Consider the following 12,729-nt stretch of genomic DNA (forward strand, 5'->3'; position numbering starts at 1 on the left):
CACTACCATAGCCTACGTGAACAAGCAGGGAGGCACAAGAAGCAAAACTCTTCAGTTGCTGGCATCAAAGTTCCTAGAGTGGGAGGAAAATCATTTGCTGTCCTTATCGGCAGTCCACCCCAGGGGCACTCTAAACGTAGTGGCAGATTTTCCGAGCAGAAGACAGATTCAAGAGGCAGAATGGAGCTTGAATCTAGAAGGTTTTGCAATGGTCACCGGAGCGTGGGGCCATCCACAAGTGGACCTGTTTGCGTCAGAAGAAAATGCACAGCTCCCGTTTTTTTCCTTTTCTATTCACAGAAACTACAGTTCTCAGGGGATAGATGCCTTGGCACATCCTTGGAACTTACATCTGGTTTACGCCTTTCCCCCGTTCCAGATAATTGTGTTAGTATTGAGGAAGATACAAGGGGGAAAAAGTGTCAGTAATACTGATTACTCCATTTTGGCCAAAAAGAGCATGGTTTACCACCATTCTGCAAATGGCAGTCAATGGTGCAGACAAAGGCCTTGTAGTAAGCACACTTAAGGTGCAAGTGGCCACGTTAGAAGTTTTTATGGAGAGACCAGTCTCTTCTGAGCCCTTGGTCACAAGATATTTTTAAGGCACCTTCTAGATCTAGACTAGCTCCAGCTAAGCATTTTCCCAAATTTGGATCTATCAGTGGTCCTACAATCCCCCACAAAGGAACCTTTTGAACCATTATAAGCAGTATCGCTAAGAAATCTAATCTTTTATTAAAACTTGTATTTCTAGTTGCAATTACATCGGCAAGGAGAATTGGTGAACTGCACGCCTATTGGTTAAAGAACCTTTCGTATCCATCTACACAGATTAGGATTATACTTAAAACAGATCCGTTTTTTTTTGCTCAAACCCTTCAGTTGAAAAAGGAAAGCCAATTCCACAATTTGGATGTAAGAACTCTATTGCATTACCTTGAAGTAACAAAGTATTTTAGGTCTTCAGACTCTTGTTTTTTGTTTTTTCATGCAAAAGACAACCACCAAGCATCAAAGGGGTCAATTGCTAGATGGCTTAAATCCGCTATTCTGGCAGCCTACTCTGTTGGGGCCATCTCCCCCGCTGGGAATTAGAGCACATTCTACCAGTGCTCAAGCCACTACATGGGCAGAAAAAGCTGGTGCCACCCCAGATCAAATTTGTATGGTGGCTACGTGGTCAAGTTACTTAACGTTTGTCATTACAGACTGGATCTTCTGTCAGCAAATGATCAGGCTTTTGGCAGAAAGGTCCTGCAGGCTCCCTAGTGGGTAAGTCTTGTTTATCCTCTCAGGTGCTGTCCTTAAAGACGTTTAGGGAAAATTCAAGTTTGACTTACCGGTAACTTGTTTTCCAGCAGTCTTTCAGGACAGCAACAACCCACCCTTATTTAATTTTTACACCGTGATTAACCATATTCTGATTTTGTGTTCCAGCTTGGAGGTTCTCTCATCCTACTGGCAACATGTGGGAAGGAGCCTCCTTTTGAAGTTTGGTGGAGGGGTTTTCTGACAAGTGGGTGGAGCCACTCTCAGGTGCTGTCCTGAAAGACTCTTGGAAAACAAGTTAACGGTAAGTCTAACTTGAATTTTCTACAGCCTTTTGCCTAGGTTAGCAAAAAAAATGTCAAAACAAACCAATACGATAGTGACCTCAAAGTTCTTCTCTGGGCATGTCTTGCCTACATCTCTGAGATGATACTCCCCACAGATCTGTAAAGGTGGTGGGTTGGGGGAGGCTAAACATGGACCTAATTGAAACTTGCATTCTGTTTCAATCACAAGGTAAATGGGTTTAAAGCCAGATCAAGAGATCCTCATGCAGTAACAGTAGATGCCCTTGTCTCCTCCTGGGTGCAGTGCTTCCTGATGCAATTGTTATATTGAAGCTTCTTTCACAATTTTGAGAGATCCAGACTAGACAGGAGTCTGGTAATCAGATCTGGTTGCAAATGCCTGTGGCACTTACATTGAGCAGATCACCTACTTCAGGGTCAGATCCTACATCCTGCTCCTGCTCCTGTTGCTAGCTTTAATGAAACGATTATTGAAGCCGAGGAGCAGTGGGGTCTCTCTGAGGTCTTTGTATTGTGTACTTTTCTTTGGGGTGGGAAACAATCTTTTCCTTATGGAATGGTTTGCCATTGTGCTTGATAGGCATAAATTCATTGGTAAGCGTTCTTGGCTTTAGTCCTCAAACCTATTCAGTCTCCCAGATTCTGAGTTTTCTTTAGTCAGGCATAGGTCTGTGTCTCACTAAGGGATTATCTTGCCACAATAGCTTTCTTCAAGAATACTAATTCTGTATTTCTGAAAGGTCCCTGCAGAGGCAATGAGTTGGTCATTGGCCTTTGACACGAGGCTTCAGCCTCAAGGTTTGATAATTGATACAGGTTCTGCAGATGGATATGTGATTGCTTACACTACTTGTACTACTTTGAGGTTTAATATGGCATGTTAAGGTGCACTTGCTTGACCCTCCTTTTTTTGAGGGACTGCTTTTGGGTATCTCCACACTGAAGAGTCCTTTTGCCCTATAATGATTGAGGGGAAAACTTTTTTCTCTTTTCATCCATGGACGGACACAGCTTCCTTAAATCTTGACTTGTAGGTTATGTTCTGTCTGTTAGGAGAGGACTAGGCAGACATGTTAGATATTTTAAATACATGCAACTTTAACAGAGTTGAACTTCCCTGCCCAGGGGGCGGGCCCTCCAGTCACAACAGCCATTTTGTCGTGGCCGCGCTGTGGCGCTGGTCTTCATTGCGGGTGGCCATTTTCTAGTAGCCCGCGCCCTCTTTTTCTAAAAAGTCTGGTGGCCATTTTGGAGTGTTTTTCCCTGTATGGCTTGGCCTCTAGCGCTGGAGGCTTCCTGAACGGTGCGAATAGCGCAAATCACCCCACAGAACACCTCAGTCACACGCTGGCGCAGAGGTTCTTTGTGGTCCCTCAGCGCATAGCTATCCGTTACTTATTTGAAGAAAGCCTTTTGACAAAATGGACTTCTCCATCGGTGGTAACCGCTATCTCGGTAGGGGAGACCCCTGCTTATAGGACCCTACTGATTAGGAGGTCCGAATCGATGAGTCGGTCCGGGTTCACCATGCTGGGGTGAGCATTGCGGCTGATAATGGCTGCGACTTTTGTGTCTGACACTCACTGAATGGGCAAAACTGGTGCAGGGCCTTGTGTATGTCTGTGATGCATCCCTGGTTGCGGCTTCTTTAATCTCCAGGGCCTCTGTATTGGTGGTGGTTTTGTGCCACCTGATATGGCTAAACTGCTGGTCCGCGGACCAAACCTCTCAGAAAGCTCTGACAGATTTGCCTTTCAAAGGTGGGAGACTTTTAGTGCCTCACTGGACGACATTATTAAGGATGTCACTGGAGGTAAGAGCACTCTTCTACCTCAGTCCACTAAAAGTAAGGAGCCGCGCCGTAAGACGGGGCCCTCCTTTTCCGCACATTAGTGGTATTTTCGTCAGTCAGGGCCCGCTAGTTGACCCTCCCAAGCCGATAAAGGTTCAGCTGGGGGACAGAAGCGTCCCTGGGTGCACAAGCAATACTAGCCCGCAAACAAGTCTGCTTCCGCATCAAGTTTTGCCCCCACCCGATTCTTGGGTGGGGGGACGTTTTTGCGAGTTTACAGCAAGGTGGACCTCCCTGCTTTCTGACCAGTGGGTTTGTGAATTGGTCACTTCAGGGTACAAGATCGCGTTTCTTGTCCACAAAACAGATTATTTTCCTCAAATCTTTCTCTCCTTCTGTCTCGTCGGACCGCCCTGACTGGGGCAGTACAAGACTTGTTGAGGTGCGTGCTGATCATACCCGCACCACCGCAGGTTTCAGGGATTCTACTCGAATCTGTTCTTGGTCCCTCAATGCCTTTGTGAAGGTTCGGGAATTCGGGATGTAATCGATTCGCTCGGTGGTCGCTGCGCTCCATCCGGGGGACTTTCTGATGTCTTTGGACATCAAGGACGCATACTTGCATGTTCCCATCTGCGTCAGGCTTCAAAGGTTCCTTTGTTTGGCAGTCGGTTTTCACCAAGGTGCTCGCCCCGATTCTGGCTTTGCTGTGACACCGAGGCATTGCTGTCAAAGGCTACTTAGACGATCTTCTTCTGAGAGCTGCTTCAAGCTCAGAATTAGAGGAGGAAGTGTCTATAGCCGGTCAGACTCTCCTAAATGAACCTCCAGAAGTTGGTGTTGGTACCGGCTCAGCGACTGGAATTCCTGGGGATGATTCTGAACTCCTCGTGGCGAGAGTTTTCTTCCTCCAGAGAAGTTGCAGATGCTCCAGGCTGAGGTGAGGTTTACACCGTGCAAATGGTCGTCTTTCCGTTTCCACATGCAAGTCCTGGGCCTCATGGTGGCCTCCTTCGAGGCAGTACTGTATGCCCGATTCCACACGAGTTTTGCAGATGGAGATTCTGTCCAAATGAAACAAACCCCCTTTTGTCTCTGGATCATCAGATTCAGGTAAGTTGCCTAGTCAGGACCTCTCTGACTTGGTGGCTGATATCCCTGGCACTTCAGTCCGGGAAGTCTTTCCTTCTTTTTCGACTGGTCTGTGCTCACGCCAGATGCCAGCCTGACTGGTTGGGGGGAGTCTGGGGGTTTTAATCGGCCCACGGTCACTGGACTCCGGAAGAATACCTCCTACCGATGAATGTCCTTGAAATTTGAGCGATCAGGCCGTGCCTCACCATGTGGTCACTAAGGGTACAAGGGCGTCCAGTCAGGAACCAGTCGGACAACGCCACGATGGTGGCATATGTCAACCATCAGGGAGGAACAAGTAGCTCGGACGCTGAGTTGGAGGTCGCTCACATCCTAAGGTGGGCCGTAAGGAGCGTGCCAGCTCTATTCGCTGTTTACATTCCGGGCATAGAAAAATGGCAGGTGGACTATCTAAGTCACCTGATGCTGGACCAAGGGGAATGGTCACTACACCCGGAGATGTTTTAACTGCTTTGTCTGGGATGGGGCACGCCAGATGTGGATCTCCTGGCTTCTCGACTCAATCGCAAGGTGGCAAGGTTTGTGGCCAGGTCCAGAGATCCATGGAGCGTTGCTGGCTCCATGGGGTCAGTATCGGATAATTTCTGCCTTTTCTGCACTGAAGTTGCTTCCTCTTCTGCTCTGCAGAGTGAAGGCCGAGAGGATTAGGGTGATCCTAAGCGCCCCAGACTGACCCTGGCGTCCCCGGTACGCCGACCTTCTGCGCCTGGTGGCGGGCGCTCCCTGGCATCTGCCAGTGCAGGAGGACCTTCTGTCTGGTGGTCCCTTATTTCATCCTGCTTTACAGTCTCTGGCTTTAACGGTATGGCTATTGAAAGCCAGGTACTAAGGGTCTGTGGTCTGTCAGATTAGGTTATCTCCACCATGTTGAGGGCCCGGAAGTCATCTTCCCAGAAGTTCTACCATCGCACTTGGAAGGCCTACATCTCTGTGTGAAGAGATGGGTTGGCGCCTCCGGCCATATTCTGTTTCTTGGATCCTGCTGTTCTCACAGCGTGGAGTGGATCAGAAGCTAGCCTTAAGCATTATTGAGGGGCAGATTTCAGCCTTAGCTGTTTTCTTTGAACGACCCCTGGTGGCTCATTCACTTGTAAGTACGTTTGTGCAGGGGTCCAACACGTGGCACCCCCGATTAGACCACCACTTCTTCCATGGGACTTCAATCTGGTGCTCTTGGTACTTCTGGAATCCCCCTTTGTGAACATCAGGGAGATTCCTCTCTCACTACTTTCTCAGAAAGTTGCCTTTCTAGCTGCCATTTCGTCGGTCAGAAGGGTTTCTCAGTTGGTGGCCTTGTCTTGCAAGTCGCCTTACTTGATCCTCTAAAGGTTAAGGCGGTGCTACGCCCGCAGCCCTCATTTCTTCTGAAGGTAGTTTCGGCCTTTCACCTGCACGAGGATGTTGTACTTCCATCCTTGTATCCTCGGCCGTTGCATCCCAAGGAGGCTGCGCTACATACTTTAGGTGTGGTACGTGCCCTACGGGTGTACCTGTCTGCTACAGCTCCGTTCTGGAGATCTTACTCACTGTTTGTGTCACTGTCTGGTCCAAAGAAGGGCCTGGCGGTCTCGTCGACCTCCATCTCCGGTGGATCAGACGGGCCGTCATCAAGGCCAATGCCCTTAAGGGGCGGACGCCTCCCTTTCCTGTAACGGCGCATTTGACCGGGGCAATTGGTGCCTCCTGGGCTTTCCGACATCGAGTCTCACAAGTGTGTAGAGCGGCGATCTGGTAGTTCGTTCACACTCTGTTTTACAAGGTTGATGTGTGTGCATCTTCGGATGCTTGCTTTGGCCGCAAGGTTTTGCAGGCGGATGTTTAAGGTTGCAACTCCGTTGAGGAGCTCTGTTTGGGGTGAAGTTAGTTTTTTAATTGCTGTTCCCACCCCTTGTTTTTTGACACTGCTTGGGGACGTCCCACAAGTCAAGATTTAAGGAAGCTGTGTCCGTCCATAGACGAGAAGAGAAAATAGGATTTTTTGTACTAACTGTAAAATCCTTTTCTCTGTCGTCCATGGACGGGCTCAGCACACACCCCTCCTTTTAAGTTTGTACTGCTTGTGACAGACTGAGCTGCTGGCTGCAGGGTGAGGGGTTATGACCGGAGGGACTGCCCCCTGGGCGGGGCTGTTCAACTCTGTTAAAGTTACATGTATTTAAATATCCAACATGTCTGCCTAGTCCTCTCCTAATAGACGGAACATAACCCACAAGTCAAGATTTAAGGAAGCTTTGTCCATCCATGGACGACAGAGAAAAGGATTTTACGGTGAGTACAAAAATCCTATTTTTTTTTCCTTCCCAGAAGCGAGCAATGACAGGCTTTACGCTTCCTTAGCACAGATTTATTTTAGTATAGTAATATACAAATGTGTAGCTTTCAGCATCCAGAATAATGGCTAGCTTGTGTTCATTTGAATGTTTTTTTTTTTTTGTTTTTTGCTCTTCCAGTTTCTCACCAGATGGACAGGGAACTCCTGTGCCTCACATCACCTGTTGATCTCTTAGGTGGTCCTGTTCCTTCTTCCCTTCCATCTCCTCAGTTGCATCCTGATCCAGTTCTCCAGGAGCCTGGTGACCTGATACAGTTTGAGGAACAACTGTCTGGTGAGATTTCTTGTTTTGCTTTAGATAACCTAGCTGTTTTTAGTTTTGTTAAAAATTTAGCAGTTCTTATAAAAGCTTCTACATAAAGTAGAGTTGCATGCTTAATCGTTAGAAAATTACGATCTCGATTCAACCACCCTCACGATCTTAATTTGGCATTTCCACGATTCATGTAACAAGTGGTGAGCTATTCTCTTTTCAGAGCTGTCAAAAAAAAAAAAAGCCAGCAGAGTTTATTACAACATTGCTCAGCACTGAGAGATAAAAAGAAACATTGTATCATTGGGTTCTTTTAGATCAAAGGGATGAACTTCAGTCTGTAAATGAGGTCAGCTTAACCACTTAAGGAACGCCGATATACGTCAACAGAATGGCACGGCTGGGCACAATCGCGTAGACGTGTACGTGATTGTTAAATGCCCAGCCCAGCCGTGGGGCGCCCGCGACCCGGTCCGAAGCTCCGTGTCCCGCGATCGGTCCCTGGAGCTGAAGAACGGGGAGAGCTGTGTGTAAACACAGCTTCCCCGTTCTTCACTGTGGCGCCGTCATCAATCGTGTGTTCCCTTTTATAGGGAAACACAATCAATGACGTCAGAGCTACAGCCACACCCCTCTACAGTTAGAAACACAGATGAGGTCACACTTAACTCCTTCAGCGCCCCCTTGTGGTTAACTCCCACACTGCAATTGTCATTTTCACAGTAAACAATGCATTTTTAATGCATTTTTTGCTGTGAAAATGACAATGGTCCCAAAAATGTGTCAAAATTGTCCGATGTGTCTGCCATAATGTCGCAGTCACGAAAAAAAACACTGATCGCCGCCATTAGTAGTAAAAAAAATAAATTAATAAAAATGCAATAAAACTATCCCCTATTTTGTAAACGCTATACATTTTGCGCAAACCAAGCGGTAAACGCTTATTGCGTTTTTTTTTTTTTTTTTTTTTTTACCAGAAATGGGTAGAAGAATACGTATCGGCCTAAACTGAGGAAAAAAAAAGTTTTTTTATATATTTTTGGGGGATATTTATTATAGCAAATATTTCATTTTTTTCAAAATTGTCGTTCTATTTTTGTTTATAGCGCAAAAAAATAAAAACCGCAGAGGTGATCGAATACCACCAAAAAGAAAGCTCTATTTCTGGGAAAAAAAGGACACCAATTTTGTTTGGGAGCCACGTCGCACGACCGCGCAATTGTCATATAAATCAACGCAGTGCCGAATCGCAAAAATGGGCCTGGTCCTTTTACCTGCATTTGGTCCGAGTTAAAGTCTAAGCCTTTTTCTGACACTTGTTGCTTACAAGTTTAAGATCAGTATTTTTTGCTTGAAAATTACTTGGAACCCCCAAACATTTTATATATATATATATATATATATATATATATATATATATTTATATTTATATATATATATATATTTATATTTATATATATATATATATATATTTATATATATATATATATATATATATATATATATATATATATATATATATATAATATATATTTTTTTTTTAACTGAGACCCTAGGGACTAAAATTTTATTTTATTTTTTGTAATGTGAAAGATGTTACGGCGAGAATCGTGAGAGTTGTGATTTTTTTATTTAAAGCAAAAAAATTGTGATCCTCATTTTATCCAGAATTGTGCAGATCTTACATAAAGTGATCTCTGCCTAAAAAATACTCATTTAATGGTGTTTCAAAATATCAAGAGTTTTGGTGAGCGTGACTGTAGATTTTGTGTATAGAATACCAGTGTTCTTACATTTGGAAACTGCCTCCAGCTTTTTTGTTTAATGGCAAAAATATTTTATAAGAAAGGTGGCATTTAAAGAGAAGTTCCACACGAAAGTATAACTTCCGCTTATTTGTCTCCTCTGCCACATTTGGCCCAAATAGGCTTGGTCCTTAAGTGGTTAAAGAGCTTGAAGTCTTTACCAACTAACTACAGACTGGCTAGTTTGACCTCTATAGTTAGGAAGATACAAGAGTTAAAGACCACATCATTTTTGCCAGAAAAATATTTTAAGCGATAGCATGGACTCCCCAAACACCAAGGTTGTCAAACTTTGAGGAGGTAAGGAAAAACTTGGACAAAGGACTGGCTATAAATATTAATATATTCATATATGCTGCAATTTTGCAAAACCATTTGACACATTTCCTCGCATACAGCTAATGTGTAAGGCAGGGTTTACAGGCTTACAAAGTTATGTTTGTAAACGGATAAACTGGCTAAAAGATCATATTCAGTAATTATTAATGATTCACTCTGTGAATGGTCTAAGGTTGTTTGTGGTGCATGCCAAGGTTCGGTGTTGTGCTCCTTACTTTTTAACCCTTGACTAAGCCCATTTCTGACATTTGTTGCCTACAAGTTAAAATTCATAGTTTTTGCTAGATAATTACTTGGAACCCCCAAACATTTTTATACATTACATTTTTTAGCAGAGAATCTAGAGAATAAATTGGCGAAATATTTTATGTTGCACTGTATTTGTGCAGCGGTTTTTCAAACGCAATTTAAAAAAAAATACAGTTCATGAATAAAAAAAAAAGAAACAGTAACATTAGCCCAATTGTTTTGTATAATGTGAAAGATGCTGTTACACCAAGTAAATGGATATATGTCATGCTTTTGAAATTGCACACACTCTTAGCTGTGCAAGCTTGCAGGGATGGGGATGCTTTAAAATATATTTATTTTTCTACATTGTAACTTTAACCACTTCAATACAGGGCATTTTCAGCCCCCTTCCTGCCCAGACCAATTTATAGTTTTCAGCGCTGTCGCACTTTGATATCTGCGCGGTCATGCATCACTACCCAAATTAAATCTTTTTTTTTTTTTTTTTCGCACACATAGAGCTTTCGTTTGGTATTTGATCACCTCTGCGGCGACAATTTTGAAAAAAAAAAAAATTTTTTTTTTACTTTTTGATTTTTTAACAATTTTTTACCTTAGTTTAGGCTGATATGTATTCTTCTACATATTTTTGGTAAAAAAAATTGCAATAAGCATATATATATATATATATATATATATATATATATATATATATATATATATATATATATATATATATATTGATTTGCACAAAATAGGGGATAGGTTTATGTTTTTTTTGTTTTTTTTATTGTGACATTGCGACAGACATATCTGACACTTTTGACACATTTTTGGGACCATTTACACAGCGATTAGTGCTGTAAAACTGCACTGCTACTGTGTAAATGTGACTGGCAGGGAAGGGGTTAACACTAGGGGGCAATCAAGAGGTTAAATATGTTAGCTAGGAAGTGATTCTAACTGTAGGGGGAGGGGACTCAAGGGCAGGAGACCGATCTGTGTTCCTCTGTACTGGGAACACTTAACTGTCTCCTCTGACAGGATGTGGATCTGTGTGTTTACACACACAGATCCATGGTCCTGCTGTGATCACGGGCGGCTGCCGGGCATGCGCACTGGGTCGCGAGCAATGTGGCGGGTGTGTGCGCCCCACCTAGATGGCCGGAAAGCCCAGGACGTCATATGACATCCACCCAGACGGAGAGAAGGTTCCTGCCGAAGTCATTTTACTATGGCTCGGTAAGGAACTGGTTAAACAAAAATCTGATCACTTTTATTGCTTTCACAAGAAATGTAAACATCCCTCGTGTCAGTAATAGGTGGTGACAGTACTCTTTATGGAAAGATCAGGGGTCCAAAAACTGTTTCTGAATACTTTATTTTATTTTAAACGGTGTCGTTTGCAGCCGAGTAAACCGGAAGCGACGCCGATTCCACGTGTACACAAAGCAGACTGGAGCAAAGCCGCTTCTAGCTTCCTTCCATTCTCATTCTAGCCGATGGAAGTGCCGGATCGTGGATCGGATCTCCCGGTTGGACGCGAGGCCCGGGAAGACGGGAAGAGCAGCGGGAGGGGGGGGGGGCATGTCCACTACTGCTCCTCCAGGATAACGGCTAAGTGAGTTTTAGCCATATCGATTGTTATCCCTGCAGGGCCGACTGCCCGCTCTGCATGCATCATCCCAGTATAACCCCTTAAAGCCATAAGGTCAGCGCTAAGGGATTAACCTATATATAAATGCTGTAGAGTTTGGGGTATAATGCTTCATTCCCTACAATCGGAAATTCCAACAAGAAAACTGTGGCTTTTTTCCAACTGAATTTTGGCTCAAACTTGTGTTGCATACACACGGCCACACAATTCCGACCGTCAAGAACGTGGTGACGTACAACACTACAACGAGCCGAGAAAAATTAAGTTGGGTGATTCCGAGCATGCCTTTTTTTTGCGCATTGGAATTGCATAAAGACTATCGGAATTTTCGACGAGAACTTTTCTTGTTGGAAAAATTGAGAACCAGCTCTCAAATTTTTGCTGTCGGAAATTCCGACAAAGTCAGATGGAGCCTACACACGGTCAGAATTTCCGACCAAAAGCTCACATCGAACTTCTCTTGTCAGAATTTCCTATTGTGTGTACGTGGCATAAGGGATAATTTCAGTGTTGCACATGACACCATGTGTTGCACATGACACCAAACATCCCTTGTAATGGCAGTGACAGAATGGCCCCACAGGATGTCTCCACCTTACAAGCCGACCTCAATGCACTAACCACTTCAGCCCCGGAAATATTTAACCCCTTAATGACCAGGCAATTTTTTGCGATATGGCACTGTAAATAGACAATTTCACAGTCATGCGATGTTGTACCCAAACAAAATTTATGTCCTTTTTTCCCCCACTAATAGAGCTTTCTTTTGGTGGTATTTGATCACCTCTGGTTTTTTTTTTTCGTTTTTTTTTTTCGCTATAAGCAAAAAGATTGACCATTTTGAAAAACAATACTTTTTACTTTCTGCTTTAATACATATCAACAAAAAAAATAAAAAAACACATTTATTCATTAGTTTAGGACCATATGTATTCTGCTACATATTTTTTGGTACAAAAAAAACACAATAAGCGTATATTGATTGGTGCGTTTTTGTTTTTACTAGTAATGGTGGGGATCAGCCATTTTTAGCGAGACATTACAGTGGACAAGTGACACTTTTTGGTGACACTATACACAGATGCTATAAAAATGCACCGATCACTGTATAAATGGCACTGGCAGGGAAGGAGTTAACACTAGGGGGCGATCAAGGGGTTAAGTGTTCCCTAGGGAGGTGACTCTAACGGTCAGGGGGACGGACTGGCTGGGAGTAGAGAGATCGCTGTTTCTGAGCTCTCGCTTTCTCTCTCCCTTTCTCTCTCCCTTTCTCTCTCCCTTTCTCTCTCCCTTTCTCTCTCCCTTTCTCTCTCCTTTCTTTCGCTTTCTTTCTTTTTTCTCTTTCTCTTTCTTTCTCTCTCTCTCTCTCTCTTTCTTTCTTTCTTTCTTTCTTTCTTTTTCTTTTTCTTTTTCTTTTTCTCTCTCTCTCTCCCTCTCTCTACCTCTCTCTACCTCTCTACCTCTCTCTCTCTCTCTCTCTCTCTCTCTCTCTCTCTCTCTCTACCTCTCTCTCTCTACCTCTCCCTCTCTACCTCTCTCTCTCTCTCTCTCTCTACCTCTACCTCTCTCTCTCTCTCTCTCTCTC

General features: G+C 43.9%; 1 protein-coding gene across 4 annotated transcripts in view; it reads left to right on the forward strand.

The window, feature by feature from the left end:
- Positions 1-12,729, forward strand: part of MARF1 (meiosis regulator and mRNA stability factor 1) — a 444,629-nt gene that overhangs the window by 395,352 nt on the left and 36,548 nt on the right. For all 4 annotated transcript variants that reach the window (XM_040356921.1, XM_040356923.1, XM_040356922.1 and 1 more), the window contains exon 25: positions 6,978-7,133. In XM_040356921.1, coding sequence (XP_040212855.1) covers positions 6,978-7,133 — 156 coding nt within the window. The remainder of the gene's footprint in view (positions 1-6,977; positions 7,134-12,729) is intronic.

The sequence above is a fragment of the Rana temporaria genome, chromosome 6 (genome assembly GCF_905171775.1).
Source record: "Rana temporaria chromosome 6, aRanTem1.1, whole genome shotgun sequence".
NCBI lineage: Eukaryota > Metazoa > Chordata > Amphibia > Anura > Ranidae > Rana > Rana temporaria.